Below are 26,323 nucleotides of genomic sequence, written 5' to 3' on the forward strand. Positions count from 1 at the left end.
ACTTGGGAAGATAAATACTGAAATACCTAAAGCAAGTAGTTTCCTGTTTAGAGTGACAGCTAATAAGCAAAGGGATGGGCCAGGGGTATGAAAAGGAGCTTTTTCCGAAGGTCACTTCACAAGAGTTTGTCCACCTGCTGCACAAGTGCACTCACTGGTGGTGTGGTTCTGAAACTGTGTTTGGAGAACAGGATAACACACAAACCAAGCAGGGAAATTACAAGGTGAAAACTTCTGGCCCAGTAAATGTTCTCTCTTAAAATGAATAATGTGTTGCGCATAGGTGACTGTTTTCTTAAAGCCTATTTCATGAGGTTATGACAGACTTGTCTCTGTACAACACATCTTGGCCTGGGAGAAGGGAATGAGCTCCGATGTTGCACCAGACTCTCGTCCTTTAAGGAAGCATAATGCAGCAATGCATGCTCCTGCCTCCATCGCTCCAGGGTGGTGGCTGCAGACAGGTCAGGTGGGGTCAGGTGGCTGCGCAGAGCAGCTGCTGAGAAGCACATGGGTGTGCTTGTGTAACCATTGCTGCACGAGCAGTTGCTTCTTTCTGGGACCTGGTTCAGCTTTTCAAACCCCTTCAGTCAGGTTTTCCTTGAACCTACTCCAGCTCAAGCAGAGCGAGTTGCTGGCTAGCAGAGGTCTCTGCGGTAGGAACAGAGCCAAGTTTGTCCCCAGAAGGCAGTGTGAACTCGTTGTTAGTGGGGTTTAATTTGGCTGCTCCTCTGCAGCAGAAGCAGACTGCTTCCCTTTCTGCTTTGAAAGGCCGGTCCGGCCCTCTCTACCGTAGATTTTGAAGTAGGACGTTGCCTTCTGTGCCGAAACACTCCTATGCCGCAGTCCCCCGTGTCAGGTCACGCTGCTTTTGCTCATGCTTAAAGGGATAGAGATGAACAGGTCCTGCTGATGTGGTCCTCCCTCCATCCTTGTCAATCTCCTCTCCCCCCTCGGTAGCCCTCTTTATGCCCTCAGCCTCCTGGCTCTGTCTGTGCCCTGTGGCTCCTCCCCAGTGCTGAGGCGGCTGCTGCCGTGGGCCGGGATGGGGCCCAGGGAGAAGGGCGGTGGGTGAGCAGCCGTTGAGCAGCCGGTAGTAAAGGCCGTTTGTCCGGTGTGTCGTTTCCACAGTTGGCGGTGGGGTCAGTAAATGCTGAAGGCCCAGGACAGCCAGGAAATGCCCGAATTAAAGTATCCGGCGGGGCGCTGCCGCAGGGCCCTTTGGTTCAGTCCCCGGGGCCGGGCGCGGGGCGGGGCGGGGCGGCTCGGCTCGGCCCTGCACGGCCCGCCCCGCTCCCAGACCCGCTGCCAGCGCCGCCGCCTCATGGAGCCGCACGGGCCCGCCTGTCCCGGCAGCGTCCTCTTCGGTGAGCGGGGACACGGGCCAGGGGGACGGAGAGACACGGGGGGGTCTTAGATGAACTAGGGAGGTGACACACGGGGCGGGGATGTGGGGACGAGAGACGTAGGGACGGTAAGAGAGAACTGGGGCAGGGGAGACACGTTTGGGCAAATTAATAGGGAACAGGAGAGAGACGGGCAGAAAGAGACTTTGGTGGGTAATGGGGACGGCGTGGAGGCTGGAAAGATACGTGGGGACGGGAGGGGGGACACGTGTGGGGGCAATAAGACCGGGGGGGTGGCGGTGAGAGACCTGGGGGCAGCAGAGACATTGTGGGGGGAAGGAGGCAAGAGAGACACGTGGGTGTGGAGAGACACGTGGAGGGCACTAACGTGCTGTGGGGGAAGGAGAGTGTGGAGAGACACGTGTATGACCGGGCTTGGGAGGCAGCAGGCACATGCTGGGGGTCCAGGGGGGTTTGGGAGGAGCCGCGTGGGGGTCTCGGTGTTCTGGCGGCTTTAGAGGACGGGGATTAATGGGGCGGGGGGTTGGAGCCGGCCTCTCCCGCTCCTCTGGTTAATCCCCCGCGCTCTCACGTCAGCGTTTCGTGGGCGCCTGTGGCAGGGCGGTGGGGCCGTGTCCCTCCTCTCTGGGAGGGGTTTCGGCCGGGCCCTGCGCCGCTCTCAGACGCGTGTGCGGGCAGGGCTGGGCCGGGCAGCGCGGCTCGGCGCACGCTGCGCTGCGGGAGGAGCAGTTACAGCTCCCCAGGCCTTTTATGCGCCTGGGGTTCGCTCCTCCCCGCCGTAAGTCCAATATATAAGCCTGGGAAGAAAGCGGTCCTGCCTCGTGCTGCGCTCGTGGAGGCTGATTCCTCTCCCTTGGAAATGCCGGCACTGGTATGCAGCGCTCAGCTCTGTGTTTTTCCGGTTAGCCTCCCACTGGTGAATCATCCTGCAATAAGTTAACGTACCCAGGGCAGTTTAGTCCCTCCCTTTGGTCGGCTGAATCCTCATCCTAAGAGCTAAGCACGTAGTTATGTATCTCCTTTGTTTTTGTAACTGTCTGAAGAAGTATGTAATAAAATATATCTCAAAACTTCTCTTGAGGGACTCCAGCTCCCTGCAGCTTGGCCTGGTATCCTCCCCTTGGTATCCTTATCATTCAGGTCTGGCACTCTGTGTCTGTCTGCTTCCAGACTCCCATCCAAGAAAAAGTTGTACTGGCAATGGCATGAGCAGAGTCACTCTTTTGTCTGTGCCCTCCTGTTTCCCACAGCGGTGTGCCCTGACTGTTCTGCTCTCTGGATGGGAAGAACCCTGCCCTGCCAGTACTTGGGAACTTTGGGTGCCCATGGGCATTGCTTATTGGCAGCCTGCTTTGGGGACACCAGGTTTTGTCCTGGTGCAGAGGCGGATGTGTAGTTTTCTGAGACCCTGGAGCCCAGGGTGCCCTGGTCTGATGCCGCTCCTCACATGAGAAAATAAAAAGTTTTAGGGATTCTATATCCATGCCTGGTCAGGGCTCCCCCTCAGGACCCTTTGCCTGTAGTGACTGTTGTGTAATACTTGCTACTGCTTTTTTAATCTCCTCTTTCTAGGCTGTGAGCTGACTGCCAGTACCAAATCCTACACATTTCAGGTGGATGAAGAAGATGACTCTGACCACATTTTAGCACTCTCTGTGGTAAGAGAAATGTGAATTAACTGTGCTTGTTCTCTCCTGTAGTTGCCCATGTCCTTATGCCCCTTTTCCAGGCTCATCCTCCTTCCTTGGCTGGGCTGGATCAGGGGACTCCCTTGGCTGAGGTCCCGGGACTGGCTGCTCTCGGGGCATGACACAGAGTGGTCACGTTTATCCATTTTATGGAGGTGCTTGTGCAAAGCCAGTGGTGGCAGGAGACTGCTGAGTAGGGGAATGCTCCAGGCAGGTAGTGAAGAAAAACATTTTCCCTTATATTTGACCTTGCTGGAGCTTCACATCGATCTACACCAGCTGGGTCTCTGGCTTGTTGCTCCCAAAGCCCAGATAGGTAGAGGGCTTTATTCCTGTCTCTTCCTGGGGATGTTTTCTATCCCGGGAGCACAGAACCTGTCAGCGTGGATCAGATCAGCAGAAAATGCAGCCTGGGTGCCATCCCTTCAGGTGACTGCAGCAACAGCTGTTGCAGCTGGGCAAGGCACAGAGCCCTCTCTGGGGCAGTCAGGGGACAATTGCTATGGGGTTTTTCAGTGCTCTTCCTGTTTTGTGGAGCAGCATCCCCACTCCTTGCATGACACCTGGGCTGGCAGCATTGCTGTGAGTTACTTGTCCTGTCCCAGATGGGTCCCTTCAGAGAGCACTTGTTCACAATCTCCACTCCCACCCAGATCTGCCTCACTGATGGTGCCAAGGACGAGTGCAACGTGGTGGAAGTCGTTGGGCGAAACCATGAGAACCAAGAGATCGCTGTGCCTGTGGCAAATCTGAAGTTGTCATGCCAGCCCTTGGTAAGAGGCTGATTTAAAGACTCGGGGGTGCATGGCTGCAGGGAACAGGACAGCTCTGGATGTTTGTGGATCCCAGTCTAGGATCTGCAGCTCACAGGCAAATGCCTTGGGTACCCTTGGTCTATCTGCAGGTGCCCTCAGATGGACATGTGCTGTACTGGGAACTACCGGCTATTCTGCTTTTTGCCTCTGCCCCTAACTCAGCTCCATCTCTGTTCTTTGCAGCTGAGTCTGGACAACTTCAAGCTGCAGCCTCCAGTGACCTTTCGCCTGGCAGCAGGCTCTGGCCCGGTGCACCTCGCCGGCTGGCACAGGATCAGTAAGGACTGAAGGGTGGGGAAAAGCTTGGGAGGAGTCAGGGGTATGAAGGGGCTCCAGAGTCAACAGCGGCCAGGGAGCTGCTGGGAGATGCACTGGGTGCTACCTGGCAAGCATGCTGTCCCTCCTTTGTGCTGGTTCCCAGGGGCCATCCAAGTGCAGGGATTCCTGCCCTACCATAAGGCCTTGCGTGGGAAAAGGGACCTGGATGTCTCAATCTGTCCCCTTTTCTCATGTCTGGCTGTTACCATTCTCCTCTGAGACCTCCCTCCAGCTGGAATGCTCCTTATTTCCCACTGTTACCTGCTGTGAAAGCTGCTTTAAGCTCCTTGGGCTGCTCTGCTCTTGGGGTGTCTCATGGGCCGGTTGTATTTGCACAGATGTACATTGGTGAGTAACAGTTACTTGTGTGTCCCAGTGCACAGGGAAGATGCTTCCTTTGAGGAGGATGATGACTTGTCTGAGGAGGATGAGGAGGACCTTCCTCCTATTAAGCCAGCCAAGAAGTAGGAGGAGGAAGGAGTAACTTGTCTCCAGGCAAGGTGAGGAGCCAGGCTGCCTTGGGGGAAGGATCTGGGTGGCTGTGGTACTGCTGTGGCAAGTGTGGGTGCAATGTGCTGCTGAAGTCTGCTGATCTCAACCTGGTTCTTCTCCTAGGTACTCACTGGGACTTCTCTCCCTGGATGGTTTTTATCTTGGACACCTGTTGCCAGGACCTCAACATTTGCTGTTTGGTTTTTTTTTTGTTTGTTTGTTTGTTTTTTAATGCTGTTTTAACTCTTTGGGGAGCAGGGGCTGTTCCCAGCACTGAGGTGTCTCCTTTCACACAGCCCTGGGAGAGTGATCCCAAAACTGGATGGATGCTGCTGGTATATCCCCTCTCTCTGATCCCTGTTCTGGGAGTTGGGAATGGAGGGGGTGATCCTTACCCTGTGCCTTTTTGCTGTCCTGGACCTCTGCTCTGTGTACCCCCTTTTCCTGGCTGTGAAATACTCAGTCCTGGCCCCTTCTCCAGCAGATGGATGTAAAGCCAATGTGGGACAGGCACTTTCACTGATTCTAATGTGTTTGCTTTTGCTTACTCACAGTTTGGTGGTTTTTTTACACTTGGAAGTGTGAAAGTGGGGCCCATGCTCTGTTCTCAGCTGCAGTTATGGTGGGGTGGGAGCTCACAGCCTCTCTGATTTGGGGGAGGTTCTGGGTCAATCTGCATTGTAAAGAACTGTTCTTACACTCAATAAAGATCTCTCAGGCCCCTGCTGGCTGGCAGGTTCTTCCCATACACGCTTCAGTGGGGCGAGTTTGAGCTGTGACATTTGCTGAGGAGTTGTGTTACCCCATGCCTGGGTACCTGGAGAGGGCTTGATCCTTTCTGCACTTCAGCCAGGTGTCATTTCTCACCCATGGTGGCTGGTTCTGCCCTTAAATGTTTCTCTGGCACTTTCTCTGCAGTCAGTCTTGCATTCTTGGCCCATGTGTCAATGTGTGTCCCAGTCCTCCTGTCTGAGACACTGGATGTTGTCCCTGAGAAGCACCATGGACTGTTTTGTCATGCTGGCTCTGTTGATACCCTGGGACAGTGAGTTTCTCAGTAGCCTGGACTCATGTGGGAAATCCAGGGTGGATCCTCAGCTCAGGCTATTTTCTAGATTATGTTTCTCTCTGGAACCTGTTCGGGTCCTTTGCACCTACCCACTGTTTCCTTCTGGCCCCAAACAGAATTTGCTTAGCTCTCAGAATGAGGTTTCAAAGCCCCTAGCAGCAAAGGGAAAAGGACTGAAGAAGAGTTGGCTCTGGGAAGATCTTTCTGTGGCATTTCAGTGCTTGAAGGGGGCTTCTGAGAAATATGGGGACAGATGTTTTAGCAGGGCCTGTTGAGGTGGGACAAGGGATAATAATTTTAAACTAAAAGGGTTTATTTAAATCAAATATAAGGAAGAAGGGTTTTTTACCACCCTTGAGGGTGGTAAAACAATGGCACAGATCACCCAGAGAAGCGGTAGATGCCCCAAACCCCAAAAAAACACTCAAGATCAGGTTGAATAGGGCTCTGAGCAACTTTACCTAGTTAAAGACGCCCCTGTCCGTGGCAGAGGGGTTAGACTAGATGGCCTTTAAAAATCTCTTCCAACCCAAAAAAAATTCCATGACTCCAAGACTGCTGGCATTCCAACTCCGGGGAACGCGACCTCAGCTGCCTGGGGGGCGCTGGCGGAGAAAGCGGGCTCGGGGGAGCTGAAGTCCCGCCGCAGCGCGGGGGGAGGATGCCGGGGGCTGCAGAGGCGGCGGGGGCCGGTGCGGCACCGCCAGGGGGCAGGCGGGCTCTGCGGCCCGCACCGGGCACCGGGGCCCTCACCGGGACACCGCGGCCCGCACCGGGGCACCGGGACCCTCACCGGGACACCGCGGCCCTCACCGGGGCACCGCGGCCCGCACCGGGACACCGCGGCCCGCACCGGGACACCGCGGCCCTCACCGGGCACCGCGGCTCGCACCGCGGCCGCCGCTCCCGGCCGCTCCCGCTCCGTCTGCCCCGGCCCGCGGGGCTCTCCCGCCGCATGGCCGCCCTCCCCCGGCAGGCGCTGAGGCCATCCCGCCCTGCTGCTCCTCCTGTCCCCCGGGGAGGTGCGGTGTCCCCCCGCCATCCCGTGTGCCCGGGGCTGGCGCTCGGTGCCCGTGCCCACAGGCGCGGTTGGATCTCCCAGCGCACCAGTGCCCTGTGCTGACGGGACGGGAAAGGAGTTCTGGGCTTCGGATGGAGCCGTGGCTGGGACAGCGCTAGGACAGTTCCCAGCCCCTGCCAGGGCTGGCATCCCATCGCCTTGCAGATTCCCCTGGCTATGTGCACCTGGAAGGGGTCAGGGATAATCTGTCTGCCAGACCTTGACTGTGCTTGTGCTCCGCGGAAATGCAGGGGAACGGGAGCCAGCAGATCATTTTTAACAAGGCACTCTTGGAAGGAAGGGTTGGGGGAGGCAGCTGATTCCAAGCCTGGTGGGGAGTGATGAGTGGAGGGAATGGGCACTGCTCCGTCCTGGGAGGGTGATACTGATGCTTCACACAGAGTGGAAGAAGCTGTGTTGGCTGATGAGGAGGCGCGTTTGGCCTCTTCGACAGTAAAAGGAGATTATTTCAGGCTGCTGGTGTGTGTACTTCAGGGTATCCAGGTAGCTGGAACAGAGGCAGGCAGGACTGTCCTGGCAGGGGGCAAAGGTGGCGCCATGGGGGACATGAGGGTGGTGGCAGGAGGCTTGAGGAAACAAAGCTTGTGCACCCCAGTGTAGGAACAGCTCAGCTTGAGATCTTGCCACGAGTGCTGGCTGGTCCCCAGCGCTGCTGTAGGGCAGTGCTGTGGGAAGTGGATGCCTCCAACACAGAGGGAGCAATAGAGGGGCTGAGGTGTGTTGGCACTGCCAAGCCCCTTTCTAAATGACTTGGGGAGGTTTGCTTCCTGCTCCCCAGCAATGTCACAGCCTTGATGTGCTCAGCTTGGGGAGAGGGAGATAAATGCTGAAATGTCAGGAGGCTGGGAGGGGGGATGCGCTCACACAGCACTTAATGGGGAAGGATGGGATTACAGGGGTCACGCTAGGTGAGCAGCTTCCTTCGTGGTGCTGATGGTATCAAAGCAGGTGCCCCCGGCTGCAAATACCTTGGGCAAACAAACAGGGCTGTCTAAGAGCAGGTGGGCTTGGGCATGGCTGGGCTGGGGGACACTCAGTGCTGGTGGGGGGCAGGAGGCTTTCTGTGCACAGGGAGTGAAGCATGGGGCTCCTGGTGTGAGGGCTGCCTTGTCTTCCATAGGGTGAGGGGGTAATCGAGTTGTTGTGTTTCTATATACATATGTGAGCTCCCTAAGGGTGTGGAGCCCATCACTCTCCCAACAGGGGGTAGAGGTGCCAGTACCAGGGGAGCCAAATTCTGCCCCAATCCAGGTGGCTCTAGGATTGCTCTGGGTGTTGATTTGATCTGAGCACCCCCTCTCTCTGCTGCTTCAGGGCTCTGCATGCTGATACAGTTGGTGATGGATCCCTCCCTGCTCTGGCAGCAGTGGGTAACCCTGCTCCATGCAGCAGAGAAACGGAGCTTAATATGAATGGAGCTCATCATGCATGAGGGTGGCTGTGCACCCATGGTGCCACACACTCCACAGCCCTCCCAAACCATCCTGCTGCTCCTGGTGAGAGGCTCAGGCTGCTTGCTGCAGGGCCTGGCTCAGGTGCAGCCTTGCTAAGCTGGGGCTTGGCTGCCTCCTCCCGCTGGGTGGCTGGGCCAGGCCAGCAGCTCCCAGAGGATGCTCTGATTTCAGAGGTCAGGTTTGAGTTGCTATTTCAGGGATGCAGGAGCAGGATGGGGAGCTGCTCTGCTGAGTGTGGCCAGGAAGTGGCTTTCCTTTTGATGCCCCAGCGGGTCCTGCCCCATCAGAGTTCTGGCTGGGTTTCAACTCATTGTGGCTTAGGCCACGGCCCCAGGGCGGCTGAGAAGCACAGCTGTGACTGTGCTGTAGGTGGGGCTGGTCCCCTGCTCCATGAATTCCCTGTTGCTGGTTCCCACGCTGATCCAGGGTAAAACTCTTTTTCTCTGGGTCTTGGCTGCCTGGGCTTTGAAGGAAGCGAGGGGGACACCCCAGGAGATGCAGCATTCCATTATCCTGGGGTGCAGCAGCTCTGCGAAGTGGGCACACAGCCATGTGGCACCCTGGTGGCAGCAGGAGCCAGAAGGGCCAGCAGAGCCCCCTTTAGCTGGGACAAGCCTGATGGTGGGTGTGATGAGTGTGCTGTTCTCTGAAGTGTTAACTGACTCTGCCATCCCTGTTCCACCCTGCTGGCAGTGGGCACGGGTACCTCTTCTATTGCCTCAGGGAACCAGGGCAGGGCCCACTAGAGGACAGATTGCAAACAAGGGAGGCAGCAACAGGATCTGGAAGGGCCAGGCTGCCAGTAATTCCCATCCTCTTCCCATCAATATGCCTTGCAAAGGGAAATGGTGCTGATGCACTGTGTGGGAATGGCCTTCTCTGCTGGAAAAACTGAAGCTCAGGTCTGGTGCTATCTCCTGCATGCTGCTGCTCAGACATGTGCTGGGTCCTCCCCAGACTGCTTCAAGTTTGTTGGGAGCTTGGATGTGTGGTTGTTCACCCACTGAGTGTTCTGTGGGAGGAGAAGAGGTTCCTCCTGCTCCCAGTTCCACAGCAGATGTCTGGATTCACATCCTGGCACAGGAGTCAGCTCATGCTCGGGGTGGTGGCAGGCTGTGATAATGTGGCTGCTTGTGATGTGGACTTGTGTCCCCAGTCCCACAGTGCTGCCCAGAATGCAAGAGGGGGCTGTTTCCATGAAGGTGGTGTTGTGGCTTTTTGGAAGAGCACAGTTGGAGAAGCATGGGATAATGTTGGAGCAGGGGTTGTGTGGGTTTAAATTCACAGACACGTAAAGCAGGTGCTAAAAGTGAATATGTTTGGGCTGTGGCAGAGAGTTCCATGCAAGGCAGCCTGAGCTGAGGCTCCCTGCAGCTGTCACACACTGTCCCCTCCTGAGCCCCTGCACAGCCACCTCACATCAGGGCAGTGTTGGCAGCTCTGTGCTCAGCACCCGCAGCCGAGATGCCCGGAGGTCACAGGTGTCCTGCCCTCCGACCCCTAGAGGTGCAATCTAATCACTCTGGGCTGTCCCTGACACTGGCAGAACTGTCACTACTGGCCACACGTCCCTGCCAGGCTGGTGGCATCCAGGGGAGCAGGGCCTGCATGGAGCATCTGGGCTGTGTCCCAAGAGGATTTGGGATCTCTCAGAGTTTCTCTCTCAGGGATGTCAGTGGCAGAGCCCTAGGCTGCATGGGCAGGATTTATCTCTGTGGTGTCCTTGCTGGTGATGTCTCTGCACAGGGCCTGTGGGACGCCTCACACTACTCCATACCTCTATTCCCTGCTCCCCTGACAGGTTCTTAGGCAGGCAAAGACCCCTGAGCTGCAGTGCATGAGATTTTTGGGGCTGGATAGGAATAGTGGTTGCTGATGGGCAGAGTAGAGGATGAGAAGAGCAGAGGGGACAGGGACCTTGTTTGTGGCAGGTCTGTCCTGCTAGCCCTCCTAATGCTCAGCTCACAGGGGAAGGCAGCATAGTCTAGCAGTGGGGCTTGGCCATTGGGAAGTAGAATTTTCGCTCCTGGGGAATAAAATGGAAGTAGAATGTTTGGAGAGCTCTCAAACTCTATCTGAACTCCCTGGGCATTTACACCTGTACTTAGGCTGACCCCTGCAACCCTGACCCACCCCTGCACATCCTGGAGATGGTGTCTGCACCATGATGGCAGCTTGGGTTGTGCATGCCATGGCCACACTCCAGGGTAGCATGAAGTCCCCTACCACAGCTGGTACTGGGGAGAAACCAGTTACAGGCTGTCTCCAGGCTCTGGCTGTTGTTTTGCCTGTGACCATGTTCCCCACCTTCCTAAAACACAGAGGTCTGCAGGGCAGCATAGAGATCAGGCATGGCCTGGGCATGGAAGCTGGCAAGGGGCACAGTTCCTGTGCCAGTCCCCATCCCAGCATGGAGTGGGGGCTGTAGGGTTGACAGAAGATGAAGGGCTGTGCATGGATAAGGACTAGCAGGGGATTTGGGCAGGTCCGTGTCGTGCTGGTCCATGGAGCCTCCTGCAAATGTGGGGGGCTGCAGCCAAGCCTGGACAGCAGCAAGTACCATGTGTCCACCTCAACACTCCTTTGGGGTTCACTCCCACTGGCCCCACTGTCTCCCCATAGCCCCAGCTCTTTCAGGGCCATGTGGGGTGCCCTGGGGCCTGGCTCCTTGGAGCCAGGGTCAGGATGAGCTGTGGCTCTGATGGGCTGGGATGTCAAAGGGGCCATAACCCTGGTGTTTTGCAAACTTCTGGGGTCAGCAGTTCAGCTGCCACTGACACAGAGGCCCAGAGACACACATGGGCATTTTGGGTGGATGCTGTAAGCAAACAAACGAAGGTAGAGTTACAGCCACGTACATCCCCCCCCCCCCCCGGGCCTTGCTGTTGGTTTTAGGCTTAACCCCACCGCGAGCTGGGCGCAGAAGTCCTCTTCCTAAGAGCACCCAAACCAAGCCAAATTGCCTGATGGGGCTGGCTGGGAAATGAGGCAAGAAAGGAACAGCATTTTGCATCTGTGTCTCAGCTACTCATGGTCCTGAAGGAGCCACAGACCCCATCCCACCAACAGGACAGTGACACCTGGCATTGAGTGATGGCTCCCACCTTCCTGGGTGGCCAGTGGAGCCCCTGCCTACCCAGCCTAGCTTTGACCCACCCTTTCCCAGTCCTGCTGATGATATGTGGCTGGAGAACCCAGCTTGGGCTGGGGCCATGATGCTGGGGAAGTTGTGCCAGCCAGGAATGTCTTGGGACCAGGTTCTGGAGATGCTGTTTGTTCTGTACAGGTGGGTCAGGAATGGAGTGGAGCTACCCAAGTGCCATGAGCACACATGTCCTCACCCACATGGCCATGGGTATGACCCTTCCCTGTGCACGTGTCATGGCCATTCCTGGGCAGGCTGCTTGTTTGCAGACCCCTGTTCAACACAGAGCAGAACTGCACAAAAATACTCAGCCTTGGGTTCAAATCATGCAGGGTTGGAGATGTCACCTTCTCCCTGAGCTGATGCCATGCAAACTGCCCTCACTGGGACCCTTTGGTCTTTGTTTCTGGCTTGCCTAGCTCAGGGTCTCTGTATGGACCCCTTCCTGATCTGGGTAGTCACAGAATCATCCTAGTTCTCTCTCATTGCAGATGGATGGGACCTGAGCATGTGCCTCCCCTTCAGTGCCCTCCACAAGGCTCTTGGTCTTGCTCAACTCTGCCAGATCGTTATCCATGTGCCTGGCTGAGCCCATGTGCTGGGTGGGGATGCCAGAGATGAGAATAGCACCGGCCTCAACAGACCGGAATGCAGGGGATGCTTCACACCATCGGAAAATCCGTGTGTGCATCCATGGACTGTCCTGGATGACAGGGTGATCCTCTGCTCTGCCTGGGAGCCAGGAGTGAAGCTGCCACATGCTGAGCCCCCAGGCTGCCCCTGCTATGCTGGCAGCCCTGCTGTAGTGAGTGGGGAGCTCTCCTCCATACGGGCCAGCCTGGATGGATGGAAAGCAGAGCCCAGCTTTGTCTTCTCTGACCTGCAGGAGCATCGCTGCCTGGGAGCCAGCACGTGGCCACTGAAGGGTGGTGAAGCCAATATTGACACCTGCAATTCCAGGAGCACAAACTGAAATTATGGAAGCAAAAGTTGTGTTTCTAGAAAGCTGCTGGATAGGAGGAACAGGAGGTGGTGAGGGGCAGAGGAGTCAGCCCGATTCCCTGAAATGAAGCCATGAGAACAGGCTGCTGAAGAGTGACCAGAGAGGCCACGTCATCCAGCCTGGTCCTGCGCAGGGGGCCCAGGGGGCTGTGACTAGAACACAGGGGCAGTCTCCTGGCCTGGTGCTCCCACCACCCAGAAAACATGCCTCAGTCTTGCTGCTAGTAATTGAATAGAGAGAAGAATTAATTGTGAGTGGGCTGTGTCTCCCCTCCCCGCTCCTCGTTTGCCCTGGGGCTGCCTTGGTGCTGTGGGTAGTGAAGACAAGGTCATTCCCATGTAACACATCCCAATGGGGTTTCGCCAAGTTCCTTCCCTTTGGGGGGTGGGGGCAGGTTAATGGTGAGCAGTGGGATTGCCCCAGGCTGCTCCGTGCTGCTCAGCCATGGAGGAGCTGCTGTTGCCTCTGAAACGCCCCATTAAAGCCGCAGTGAAGGATCAGCAGGCAGGGCTGGGGGCACTGGGCCACGGGGCTGGGAAGGGTGAGGGTGGAGTGGGCTAGTATCCCTCTTGATTTGCTGGGAAACCTCCATGTCTTTATTTTGGGGTGGAAAAAGTAGTTTTATGGCCAAACATCCTCCAGGCATGGCTGTAAAACATTACAGGATTCTGGGGTTTGTGCATTTTTGCTCTTCTTCATATGGTATTGGAGCAGAGAGAGATGCTCAGGTGTTGGGCAGTGCTTTCTGCACTTGTGTCCTCACTTTTGTGTGCCCCAGCCTTTGGCTAACCCTCAACCCTACTGCCTGCACTGTCTGTCAGCTCTCACAGTCCCCCAGGCAACTGCTCTGCAGACTGTCTGAGCCCTCTGCACCTGCAGAGAGGAGCCCTGCCCGGCCTCTGGCCGGCTCAGTGTTGCTGTGTGCTGCTGCTGCAGGTACTGCTCTCCTCCATCAGCCGGGATTAGCGCTGTGGCCCTGTCTGTGTCCCTGCCTGGCAGGAGCAGGGAGCTCTGCCTGTTGGCCTCTCTCTGTGAGTGACAGGAAAGTCTTGGTTGCTTCTCCACCTGATGGTTTCTCCTGAAACTATCCACTGGTAGTTCCCCCTGAAAGAGGTATTCAAGGCAAAACTCCTGTGGGTGTTTTGCTGGCCTCCCCTCACTCCAAATTCTCCTAGATTCCTCTTCTAATATGAGCTCCCAGTTTGCTAGGAGCCCTTGTCTCCATTCAGCCCAGTTTGGACTGCTTGCCCCTAAAGCTGTGGTTGGTGTTGTTTTTCTTGTCTCTGCCTTTCTGAAAGAAGGGATGCTAGTGGAGAGGTTTCAGGCTGATGCTCCTTGCTGGCTTTGATCCCTTGTGGGGAGCAGGAGCTGGCACCACTGTTCGTCATCCTCCACAACGAAAGTGGTGTATGTGGACTATTTCTGGCTAAAACTGGGCTGGACAGGGATGATAAAGAAGCAGGCAGGAAGTTGGAGATGGAATCTAGCTCTGTCCTGCAGATGTGCTAAGGGAGATCCTGAAAGAGAGAAGGGATTGTGCTGGGGTGGCCCTGGGCTTTGGAGGTGCCGTGCTGAGCATCACAAGGGGAATGGGAAGAACTTTCTTTAGCACCTGCTGCACCCTCCCCAGTCTCTGCTGTACAGAGAGGCAAAGACCTCTCCCAGAGTTTCATGGTCCCTCACCTGCTGCTCCTTCCATCTCAAATCCTCTCCTGATCTGCTTCCTGTCTTATCTCTGTCTAGGCTGCTCCAGGAGCTGCCTCCACACTCCCCAGCTGCCAGGAGGTTCTGTGTGGGGAGAAGGAGGTGGGCAAAGTTTGAGACGAAGCCTGGACCCCAGCCAGGCTGGGACTGATGCCTCTGTGTCCTGGTTCCTCTCTCAGCTCCTGCTTCTTGGCATTGTAGCCCTGTAGCTGCACCTTGGTACCCTCAGCTTTGTGGGAGAGGGGATGGGAGGGCTGCAGCTCACATCTCTGCTGCTAATGATTCATCTGCAGTGTTTCATGTCCCTGATGAACATGAGCTCTTCTCTGAAGGAAAACCCTTCTTTATCTGACCAGTCTAAATATGGTCCCAGTTCTGCAGACCGGGGCAACAGAGCAGTGGGACAGCAGGACAAGATCTGATGGGAAGAAGGTGGTAAGCTTCTTCCAGGGGTAACAGCCCAATGGCTGCTCGGTGTGCTGGGGGCACAGCAGGTCCCCAGGTCTTTCTGTCACACTGGGCTTTCTTCCACCATCTCCATAGCAGTTTGGCTTGAGGCCCAGCTGGTCTCAGGAGCATAGGGCTGGAGTTTCTCTTCTCCCCAGGAGAGCCAGACAAGCCATTTAGCCTCAGTGCCAGGGGATGGAGGGGACCCTCACCCTTTGGACCAGGGGGCTTATCTCAGATGGCCTGTGAAGGAGCTGACAGGCAGGCAAATTTCCCTTGTTCTGCCTGGCATGGGCGAGAGCCTAGCCAAAAATGTTTTTTACTTAAAAACAAAAGCGGGTGGGGGTGTCACTCTTGATGCAAACACAGGTGGGCTGGGAAGCACCAAGGGAAGAAGGCAAATGCCTCTGTGCAGGCCCCCATCTTCCCTGCAAGGAGCAGATGATCCAAGGCATGCAGCAGAGGTGGGGTGAGCCCAGCAGCTGTGATGCTGCCTGTCCCTGGCTGCTGTCACTGACCTGCTCATTCCTTTTCCCTTCCCGAAGGTGGGGTAGGATGGGGGCTGTGGAGGCTTTGGCTGTAGGCCTGAGGATGGCTGACAGGAGCATCGTCTGTCATCCCCTGTCAGGCAAAGTGTGGCCACCCCTGCGTGATCCCACACTGGCTTGATTTTACAGCCATGACTGGCACTTGAGCCTGTTTGCTGAGGGCAGGGGGCACATGGGACTGTCAGCCTGCAGCTGCCTCTGACCCCATACAGGACACCGTAAATCTCCCAATTTAAGGCAGTCTGGGCTGTTCTGGAAATGGTGCTATTGAGTAGACTGCGGTGTACACGGTGACATGTGCCTGCCTGACCCCGTGCCCACCAGGGATAAAGTAGAGGTGGCCACTGGTGAAGGAGAGCAGCATCTGGGAAATAGACTGAATTCCTTGATTTTTTTATATGTAAAAAAGTATGGATTGCCTGAATTTAGAGTATCAGGAGTGTCTAGTGTTTCCTGCTCTGATTTTGCCTGGCTTTCCTTAGGCAGTACAGAGAGATGAATAGGAGGAACCACCTCACCTGTACTGTGGTATATCAGCTGTTCACACAGCTCAACCTGGAGGGTTTTTCTCCTGACCATGTGCTGTACTGATGAACTGAGTGTGTGAATGTGTCGTGCCCTTGGAAATCAGCTCCTGCTTCTGCCAAGCATCACATTGGAAACCCCCTTAGAAACTCTTTTTGCACCAAAAAAAAAAAAAAAAAAAAAAAAAAAAAAAAAAAAGAGAAGGAAAATGAACAATGAACTAATGAACTGAATTTTGGGATAATTTTGGCCAGCACAAGGCAGTTGCTCATCCTGTGCTGGGTTTGTTAATACTGATGCAGGGACTGTTTCTCCCTTGGGCCCTGTGGGGTCAATGTGACAGGGCAGTGCCTGGGCAGTGCCCAGGTTCCCCTTCCTGCCTGCAGCACCCCTCAGCAGTGAAGGATGCTGAGCAAGATCAGGTGAGAACCATGGGACATCCATCCCCAAAAGTGACAGTAGGCAGAGACTTTTGGGGTGACACATTGTGTGGTGGGGAAAGGTGTTGGTGCACTTGTGTCTAGGGCTGTTAGGTGCCTGAGCAAGGAGGGAAGTGCACAAGCTGGGTGTCAGTGTGCATGTGAGAGACAGGCATGTCCTGCAGCTGCAGCGGTGTGATTGTGTGTGAGGCAGAGGGCTGTGTTTTGCGGTTAGGGGTAAGCAAAGCAAAGTGTGAATAGCTGTGCTGGAGTGTGCAGAGTGTGTGAGGGGTGCAAGTGAGAAGGAGGGGACCTGATGGGAAAGGCTGCACGCTGTGAGAAAGGGACTGTGCGCAGCCTGCGTGTGTGAGGGATGCCTGCACGGATGTGCGTGTGCGGGAGGGCTGCACAGGCGTGTGCGGGGCTGTGTGTGTGTGCGGGCGGGCCGTGCACGCCTGTGTGAGTGTGGCTGTGCTTGTGCGGCGGGGCAGCCGCCGCGCTGTCACTCAGGGGCGGCTGACAGGAGCTGCCTCTCCAGCGGCGGCAGATAGCACTGATTGCTGATTCGAGGAAGCAAAATAGCAATTGTAATTATGGGCTCTGATAAGATAAAGGAGGGCGCGGGGAGCGCGGGGACCGGCAGCGGGGCACGGCCGGCAAATTAGCAGCTGTCACTCAGCGCCGAGCAGGCGGCGCCGGCCCCGGCCCCGGCCAGGTACCGGCCCCGGGGGCCGCCCGCCGCAGCCCCGCCGCAGCCCCCGCCCCGGTGCGCAACAGGTGGCGGGGCCGGGAGGGCCGGGGCTCGCCGGAACAATGCAGCCCTCGGCGGCCCTGCCCGGGCTGCGGGGCTGAGCCCCGTCCCGCCGCCGCCCGGCCCCATGGCCCCGCAGCGCCGGCCCTGAGGGCGCCCGCCCGCTCTACAAGGTAAGCGCCCGGCGGGGATGCTCGCGAACAAATCGGGGGTGTCCCGCTCCCCACCACGGTTGCGGAATTTGCTCAGCCTCACTCCTTCTCGAAACTCCGGCCCCCTCCATCCCCCTCCTCCGGTAATCCTTTTAATGTCTGGCACGTCCCGGGAGGGCTCGCCCGCCCGCTCCCAATCCACAACGCGCCCGCGGAGCGGCGAACCCCCAGCGGGGGGAACCGCGTCCCCGACCCACCCTCCGAGCCCTTAAACCCTGTTTTACGGATGGGGAAACTGAGGCACGAGGTGGGGAGGGAGTCCCGCCGACCGCTGGCCGCGGAGCCCGGCCCTTAGCGGCAGCTCCAAGCCCCGGCGACACCTGGCCCGCCGCTCGCTTCGCTTCGGCAGGTACCGCCGGGACCGGGAGGGGAGCCGGGGTCCCGCCAGGCTTCCCCCGTGGCGGCTGCCGCCCCCCGGCCGCGCCCGCCCCCGCCGTCGGGGTTGCGGGTCGGCTTCGCCTTCTGCGGAGGCAGCGGGGCGGGGGGCTCCCCGCGGCAGGGGCCGCCGGCCGAGCGCCCCGGGGGCTGGTCGGGCGGTGGAGCCGCCGCCGGGCCTTTCCCCTCTGTAGCCGCTTGTGCCCTCCTTTCTTTGGGGCGAGGACGTGCTGGCAGGGCGAGAGGAACCGAGGAGCTGAGACAGCGCCGCGCCCCCCGGGCGCTCCGCACCGCCGCCGGGCCCCCGGCCCCGCACCGGCGCCGCGATGGACCCTTGCTCTTCGCTCTTCAGCTACGTGTGAGTACCGGCAGCCGCAGCCCTCCCGCCCCGCGCCCGCAGCCCCCCCGGCTCACACCTCTCTCCCGCTTTTCCCCCTCCCAGGTTAATGCACTTGTTCGTCCTCTGCCTGCAAGCCCAGGTAAGTGCCCGCTGGGCTGCCCGGCTTTGTTCGCCCCGCGGGGATGGGGGGTGCCCCGCCGCCGCCGAGCGGCTCGGCTGGGAGGGAGACAGGGAAGAGGAGCAGTTTAAAACCCAGGAGACAAAAGTTGCCTGGTTGTAAAAAGCCGGAGCCGAGGACGGGACGCGAAATAAGGCGCGGGGGACTACGGCTGTGAGGCAGAGATTACCGGGATTTCAAGGAAATACGCAGGGTTATCTTAAAGCAGCTTTAATTCCCGTCCCCGGGACCCCTAATTACGCTGTGGATACCCTCATCCCTCTGCTCCGTTTTTCCCCCCCTGCATTGCTTCATCCAAAAAAGTAAAGCAGAATTTAGAAAAGGAAAAGAAACCCTGCAAAAACCTTAGTAAAAAGCTCAGGTTTTGATTCATCTTAGAAGTGTCAGACTTCAGCATCGCTGGTTTGTATCGGCAGAGACAGAAGTGACATGAATAGATTAAACATCCCGGGCAGAGCTTGTGCAACACCAGCATACCAGCAGGTACGCGTCGCTGGGAGCGGTGCGCCTCCAAATCGGGGTGAAGCCCCCCTTCCCCCTGAGATTACAGGTGCAGAAGCTTTGTTTAAAATGCCCTTTAAGCTACTTTTTAAAATTGTTATTTTCCTGGAAGCTTGCAGGGGGAGGAAAAAAATTGAGTTTCCAGCTGAAAACTGAAGGGAACAGAGCACTGGGATTGTGCAGTTGTATAAAAACATAGCTGTAATATTTTGGAGTATGAGATGGAGACCAAATAGCAGCATGGCTAATGACCTTTTCTCCACATGGTACCCTCATCAGAGCTGGGGAGAGAATCCTGCTGCATTATCCAAAACCCTTCTATAGGAAACACACATGCACAGGCAGAAGCAGAGGGAGAGAGATGACATTGTCAAGGAGAGATATCTCTATAAAGCTGGCTTTGGGAGAGCAGCGGCTTTTGCTTTTATTGTGGTTTTCTGTTGTTGTTTAAGACAGGAGGAAATCTTCCCATTTGACGTGGGGGTGGTGGGGGGTAGCCCCAGCCTTCTGATGTTGAAAGGAGCGATCTCCTAACATTTGCTCAGAATACATCTTTATAAATGTCAGGGAGCAGCGAAACTTTCCAGACTTAAAAGAGGGATTTGAGACGAGGGGGGAAAAAGACTTCTGTGCCAGCTCGCGAGCCTGGGCTGAGGGGGGAGCAGGTTTGGCTGCTCATGAAAATCATTTAAAGCCCAGGAGCAGCAGTGCCGGGTCTGAAGAGGATGGGCTCAGCTGCGGCTCGGGGACTAAAGGGCTGGGTGTGCTGGGGCTGGGGACGACACCGTGCTGGCAGCAAACAGCTGAGATTTGATGAGAGCTATGTTTGCACGGGGAGCATGTTAGTATCCTTGGGTGGTTATACCACTAAATACCGGCACTAGGGCATGGTTTTCTTGTAATTATTATGCCTCATAATTCTACCATCTCTGTGAACTTTGTGTTTGAAGAGCTTAATAAGTGGGGTACTTATTATAATAATAGAGAGCCTGAGACCCAGAGGAGGACAGGCAGCTGTTGAAACTGTCGGGGTGTGTGCCTGGGGCAGCTGGAGCAGTAGTATGCTCCTGCAGAGGTTAGAGAGGTGTGGGATGAAAGAAAGCATCAGTCCCTTGAGAGGGTAACGCAGTGCCATCCTGTATGTCCCACCTTGATTCCCTCCAGCTTCCAGCCTTGATGCCATCTCAAGGTACCCCAGTCCCAGTCAAGACCCACTGAGTCCTGGAGGGGTCTCTGGGGTCACCAAGCCCTGTTCTACTCCTGAGCTACCAGCACCTCTGCTCAGGGCATGTCTGGAGAGGGCACAGCTCTGTATAGGGCTCTGGTCACTGTGTCCCCGAGCTTAATGCTCCTTCTCCTGGAGAGACTTTGATGGCACAGGAGGCACTGCCATGGTCCTGGCTCCTGGCCTCCCGTAAAGCCCAGCTGGAGGCCAGCGATCTCACTCAGCCCGCTTGCCCCGCTGAGGAGTAGAGATTATAATGGTGTGTTGTATATTTTTTAATTTCCTAAAGGTAACTGTTCAGTCCCCACCTAATTTTACACAGCATGTGAGGGAGCAGAGCCTGGTGACAGATCAGCTCAGCCGGCGGCTTGTCCGTACCTACCAGCTGTACAGCCGGACCAGCGGGAAACATGTGCAGATCTTGGACAACAAGAAAATCAATGCGATGGCAGAGGATGGGGATGTGCACGGTAAGGACACACGATGTGGGCAGGCGAGGGGGGAGCTGGGGAGGTGTTCGCAGCCCAGCGTGGCGATTGATGATTTCCGTCCTGTTTGTTAGCCAGAAATCGTTAAAATCGTTCGGCTTGTGGGGGCTTGTAAAAGGAGAACATAGGGGTCAGTAATCAGCAGCTGTGTGATTCAAGGTGAGGGCAGGTTCCCTGTGCCAAGGGAGGGGACCAGTTCTTGAAGGATAGGCTCTGCTTCTTTCCTTTTAATTCTTGGTTTGCACCTGACTCAGAGGGCTGGGTGTGCGGCATCCTGAGCATCATCAGACATTTCATCCTGGGTCTTTGCAGGGATGGGAATCCCTGAGACTTTCTTTTGAAACAGAAATGGAAAGTAAATTTGAAAAAGAAGAGGCAGGGAGGAGAAAGGGAATGACTGCTTTGGAAGCCTTCCCTGATCTAGGACTGTCTAAAGTGGCATTTTCCTATCCCATCCCTTTCTTCTCAAAAAAAATCACGAGCAGAGGGTCAGCGAGGCAGTCAGCTGCAGGCAAAGATGCTGCGGTGTCTCCAGAGACAAAGCAGGGACTCTGCAAGCGTGAAAGCCTGCGCTCTGCCGTGGCCTCTCTGCATCACCCTGGCACCCATTTCTTAAAACCTCCACTCTCTCTGGGGCAAGGGGACCGGTCCCTCTGCTGGGGACTCTCGAGGCCCAAATACTTTGACCGTGTGAGCTGCTGACATGCTGGGATGGTCAAATGCAGCGCAGGGGTCAGTGGGGCCAGCGAGCCCCGGCACGGCCGCGGGGCCGGCTGTGGGAGGCCTGGTCCTGCACCCAGGGAAGTGCCTGTGTTCCTGTGTGTTGCACATAGGTATCACAGCTCTTTTTCTTTGGCATTATCTGCAATTTCCCTTTCTTCCTTGGGTAGATTAGTAGAAACAATTTTTTTTTCTTTACCTTTCTGGTTTTTGGGAGCTATTTCTTAATTTTGCTTTGGCTGAAAATTTCACGCTGGATATTATCAGTACAAGCACAGTGCAGGTTACAAGTGATGTTTCATACATCTAGAATTAATCTTGCAAATGAATTGTTCCCATCCTGGAGCAGCTCTAACTTGAAAGGGCAGTAGCTAATTTCTGAAGCAAAAAAAAGAAAATCCCATCTTGTTTTAGACCTCTAACGCCTGGATTTTAAAAAACTGTTAGTGCATATTTAAATAACAACCAGGTTTAAATACGGCCAGAAGGAGGGGACTGGTGGTGGCTTGAAAAACTCTATTAAAATGTAATAAAAAAGGTTAAGCATTTGAAGAGCTAAGGAGGAAAATGAAGACTGATCTAAACCAGAAAGAGAACAAGCAGTTTTTCAGATGTAAAGTTTTAAAAGAGTTGCAAGTCTGTAAATGTTAAAATAGAGGTTCAGGATTGTTCTGTATGAATCTCTAGGGAGGCCCCCATGTCTGGAAGAACTATTAAAACGCTTCTTACTTTCACCTTTTTTAACATTTCCTGAATACTTTCTCCTCTTCGCAGTCCAGTTGGGGGATCAAGTGTGTCTCGCTGCATTTTTTCAGCATTTACGTAGCCACTTTCCCTTCAAAGTTTGAGCATGAAACATAATTTTACTGGGATAAATCTGTCACTTAAATGAAAGAATAGAGTTGAAAACGTTAAGCCTCCCCCACTCCCCAAAAGAGGAAGGGGAAAAAAAAAAAGGAATCCCCCCAAATGTTATTTAGAAATCCACTTTTGTAGCAAAGATCCCCCCTCCACAAGCCCTTCTTTCTGCTTTTTTTTTTTTTTTTGTCTCATTTTTGGGGGTGGGCGTGTAAAAGGGGTTGATTTATTTTTGCAGATGACCCCTTTCCCCACGCTGACATTTTTACAGCCGACTTAACATCGAGTCCGGTGTTTTCAGTTATTTGTCTTAATTGTCAATATTTGATTGACTTTTTTTAATTCTAAGGGAAGGCGGGTGGCTGGTGCAGCCCAGCTTGTCCCTCCCAGGCTGTGCCTGCCACCAAGAAAGCCACTTTCAGCTGCAGCTTGGACTCGACCCCACGAGTGGCTGGAGACACAGCACAGCCCTCTGCCCTCTTGCTGGTTTTTGTCTGTGGGTTGAGGCTGGAGTTTAGAAGGTTCGTGAGCTGCCTGCAAGGGTCTAGGGGTGCAAGTCCCTGGGGCCAGGTTGTCTTCATCCTCTGTGGATAAGAGATCTGGAGTGACACATGGGCTGGACTCGTGCAAGGCAGCAAACCCGTCTGGTAGCTGTAAATCACAGCTGCCCTTTGGGAAAAAAAAAAAAAAAAAAGAGAGAAAAGTCCAAAAGAGAAGCAACGTGCATCTTTAAAGCAGGGTTTTGTGCTCACTGGGGCCAAGGCCTCCCCACTCCCTCCCTCTTTCCCTCTTCATGCCTCCCTCCCTCCCTCCCTCCCAGCTCTTTCTATCTCTCAGAGAGAAAAATCAATTCTCCTCAAACCTTTTACTGCCTCCAAGATCAATTCCACCCCTTTCCCCAATATAGATAAATAGGGGGTCACTGTCTCAGTGCTTTGTTTGCAGAGTGCCATCGCTCCCGTGGGTGGTTTTTGGGGATGTAGGTGCTTGTCAGGCTCTGGGCATTGATCAGCACAGCCTGGAGTTCGCTCTTCCCAAGTTTCTTGTCTCTGAGTTCAATCTGTGCCTGCCTAGGAGTAGGGGGATGTGAGTGCAGGGTAGCCTGGGGACAAGAGATGCTGCAGGGTGATATTGACAGGAGGGGGGTGCCTGCATGCACATCAAGCTTGGCCTGTCTAACAGCACCAAATCAGTTGTCCCCAGAAAATTTGGGGATGACTTTTCCATTGGTCAGCTCAGCAGCTGCCAGTACTGCCTGCTCACTGTCCCCACCCTTGGTGCCACTGACCTCAGTAGCATCGTCGTAAGAGGGATACAGGGTCGAGGCATTGCAGAGACAGAAAGGCCATTTGCCCCTAGCTCAGAGTGTAATTTAGGCTCAGTTTAACTTGTGTGTGCACCTACCTTCTGCTGTTCATCCTTCTGCAGAGCCTCTCACTCCAGAGCCACATTGCTGCCCTCGCTGGGGCTCCCTGGAGGCTGAGCATCCTGGGGTAGAGATGTGCAGGCTGCATGCAGTCAGCTGCAGTCCTGAGAAACTGAGTATCCCTTGTGCAGGAATCGGAGAGGATAAATAAGGCATCGATGAACTAAAACCCATAATAAGAGTGTAGGCTTGGAACCTTTGTGGCCTGTCCTCTAAATGCCTGGTTGGATAGCACTTACAGTACTATGGGCTGATGCTGGACAAGAGCTGATGGGACAGTCACAGCTGGCTTTTTAGCATCGTGGGGAATTCTTTGGTGCTTGGCATAGCACAGACCTTTTGAGGTGCAAACAGGTAGCCACCATTCCCATCGGGGTTGCTCTGGGGACAGCAGCTGCAGGAGCGGGAAGAAGGACATCCTGTCCCCATCCTCCCCCTTTCCTGGGAATGGATGGGCTTTGGGGCTTGGGTTCCCAGGGTGAAGGCAGGGAGGGAAGGTGACAGGTCTATTTATAGGCGGCCCATCGATCCAGCAATTTGCATAGCTCCTTCGGAAGTCGATCGATGCCTCCATTAAAAAACTGAGACCAAATCAATATGCCCTCTCGACTCGTGCAAAGGTGAAAGGCATTAAAAGGGTGGCTGTACCCTTCATGCCTCCCCTGCCAGCTGCAAAGTCACTGCTCCTCCTGCAGCCCTGGCCTGGCAGAGGGACACGGAGCAGTGTCCCCTGGGCTGGGGACAGCTGGCAGCATGCTCTGCGCTTCCAGAAGGTGCCTGTCTGGTTCCTGCCCACAGGCAGACCCAGTTTGCAGGGCAGTTGCCTTCTTATCTGCCAACCAGTGTGTGCCCTGCTCACTGCCCTGCCTCCATCTGGGACACCCCTGTGACACCTGAACCACTGAGCCCTGTGGAGCTGGGTAAAACAGAGCTACTCCCTGTCCAGCACAGCTGAAGGTGGCAAAGGGACGTGTCCAAGGTCATGCAGAGACATAGGGGCAAGTTAAGGGGGAGGGGGACAGGCTGCATCTTAACCTCATGTGCTGATTTTAGGGCTCTCCGGCCCAGTTGCCAGAGATCACGTGCCTGCAGTGCCCAGCATCAGGGTGCATTGCTGGGGTCTCCATACCTGTGCCAACCCTATCCCACATCCCCTCTGACCTCCCTCCTCTCCCCCTGCTGCTCTCCCCAGCCAAGCTCATCGTGGAGACAGACACCTTTGGGAGCCGCGTGCGTATCAAGGGGGCAGCCACAGGTTTCTACATCTGCATGAACAAGAAGGGGAAGCTGATTGGCAAGGTAGGGTGCAAGGGTATGGGGCAGGGCAGGGAACTGCCGGGGACTCGAGTGGGGACTGCCAGGAGAGGAGCTCTGCCTTTTAGGGGCAGGGGGACAAGCCATCCTGCAGCCTGAGGGGAGCAAGAGAGGTGGGCGGGTGCCGTGTGTGGCACATTCCTTCTATCTCTCCGAACAAATAGGCGGATTGCTGGTCTATTCTCCACGATTACATGGTACAAGTGCCAGGAATGTTAAGATGCTCTATGGGGCTGGCCCCAAGGCCAGACCCCACCACCCGCTGGTTTGTCATACAGTTTCTGTGCCTTGATGCCCCTTCTCATGGTGGGGGGGACTGGACATGCAAAATCCCTCCAGAACAGCGATTATCTGCAAGGATTTTCCGCTGCAGCTACTTCCTGGGGGCTGCACGATGTGGGTCCCTCTCTAGTCCTGCTACTGCCCATAATGGGGGGAGCTCAGTTCCTGGCTACTCCATGCTCCCCCCACCACTGACCTCATGTCACTTCTCATGCCAATCAATGCTCCTTGATACCCCTCCTATATTAAAGACCCCGGGGGACAGGATGGGTGGGTGAATTGGTACGGAGAGTTTGCTTATGGTTACACCCAGGCACAGATGGAGGCAAAAATTTCCCTATGGATGTGGGAATGTGGATACCAGGTGGACAGGTACAGAAGCAGCAATGAGCAGTATTGTGTCACACTGCCTTCTCCCTGCAGCTTGTTAAGGAAAAGCACATTTTGGGCAATTCTGGCTTGTGGGAGAAGTGAGCCTATGGTTGCCCACAAGCTCTGCAGCCCCACAGCAGTCAGTGCAGGGTGGGGCAATGAGAAGCAGCCCTCTGAGAAAGTTCCCGTTGCTTAAATCCCTGCTCTTGTCCCTTTCTCAGAGCAACGGCAAAGGCAAGGACTGCGTCTTCACGGAGATCGTGCTGGAGAACAACTACACGGCGCTGCAGAACGCCAAGTACGAGGGCTGGTACATGGCCTTCACCCGCAAGGGCCGCCCCCGCAAGGGCTCCAAGACCCGGCAGCACCAGCGGGAGGTGCATTTCATGAAGAGGCTTCCCAAGGGCCACCAGACCACCGAGCCCCACAGACGCTTTGAGTTCCTCAACTACCCCTTCAACCGGAGAAGTAAAAGGACTAGAAACTCCAGCTCCAGAGCGGGCCCTTGATGTGCCTGCCCCTGCCTCCTCTGCCTGCATCTCTCCTGGAGGATGCTCCTCTGAGCTTGGTGGACTATATGTAGAGACTTTCCCATATGGGTATTAAAGAAAACAAAAACAAACAAAAAAAAAAAAAAAGGGAGGGGGGGAGGATAAAAAAAAAATTACCTGCTCTAGTTGTTGGTACTTTTGGGGGGGTGTTTGGTTTTTACAAAAAAAAAAAGAAAAAAAAATAGGAAAAAAATGAGAGAGGCTCTATTTTTGTACTCCAGCTTTAAAAGTAATGAAACATTCAAAGACTGGTGAAGGGAGAAGAGCCCTTCACTTAGAAATGTTCTAGTCTGTTTGGGGTTGCGCTTTATTTTGTAATATTTTTTTTTTTTGGTAGCTCTAGGGGGAAAGGAGTTTAAAAATCATGTTTAAAACAAACAAACAAAAAATCATAGAAATCCAAATCTGGAAACAATGTCCTACTTAAATGAACTGAACTAATGCTATGCTTGCTGGAGAAGATGGAGAAGCTGGAAAACAGCTAAGAGGAGAGGATTTATTTTGGAGGTGGTTGGAGGCCTCCTAGGTGGTTTTTGCAGCCTGGGTGATGTGGGGACACTGCCAATGGGGGCTGACTGTGACACCTGGGGTGAGGACCACTGGATGCTTTCTTTCCTTGGATGTGCCTACTTCTTTGGCTGAGCAAGGGGTTGCT

At 55.2% G+C, this 26,323-nt stretch overlaps 2 protein-coding genes across 5 annotated transcripts; both read left to right on the forward strand.

The window, feature by feature from the left end:
* Positions 1-1,137: 1,137 nt before the first annotated feature.
* NPM3 (nucleophosmin/nucleoplasmin 3) lies at positions 1,138-5,426 on the forward strand. Its single transcript, XM_012574609.5, has 6 exons — positions 1,138-1,367; positions 2,940-3,025; positions 3,709-3,828; positions 4,054-4,147; positions 4,565-4,688; positions 4,804-5,426. The coding sequence occupies exons 1-5, from the start codon at positions 1,151-1,153 to the stop codon at positions 4,654-4,656; spliced, it is 609 nt and encodes a 202-aa protein (XP_012430063.5). The 5' UTR covers positions 1,138-1,150; the 3' UTR covers positions 4,657-4,688; positions 4,804-5,426.
* Positions 5,427-16,204: 10,778 nt separating this feature from the next.
* FGF8 (fibroblast growth factor 8) lies at positions 16,205-25,744 on the forward strand. Of its 4 annotated transcripts, none has more exons than XM_072931195.1 (6): positions 16,205-16,999; positions 17,638-17,771; positions 17,856-17,892; positions 19,980-20,127; positions 24,342-24,448; positions 25,339-25,744. In XM_072931195.1, the coding sequence occupies exons 2-6, from the start codon at positions 17,740-17,742 to the stop codon at positions 25,624-25,626; spliced, it is 612 nt and encodes a 203-aa protein (XP_072787296.1). In that variant the 5' UTR covers positions 16,205-16,999; positions 17,638-17,739; the 3' UTR covers positions 25,627-25,744. The 4 variants fall into 4 exon arrangements, with proteins under 4 accessions (XP_072787296.1, XP_072787294.1, XP_072787295.1 ...); XM_072931193.1 differs by having other exon boundaries at positions 16,207-16,999; positions 19,947-20,127; XM_072931194.1 differs by lacking the exon at positions 16,205-16,999 and adding an exon at positions 17,061-17,387 and having other exon boundaries at positions 19,947-20,127.
* Positions 25,745-26,323: the final 579 nt, after the last annotated feature.

The sequence above is a fragment of the Taeniopygia guttata genome, chromosome 6 (genome assembly GCF_048771995.1).
Source record: "Taeniopygia guttata chromosome 6, bTaeGut7.mat, whole genome shotgun sequence".
NCBI classification, from domain to species: domain Eukaryota; kingdom Metazoa; phylum Chordata; class Aves; order Passeriformes; family Estrildidae; genus Taeniopygia; species Taeniopygia guttata.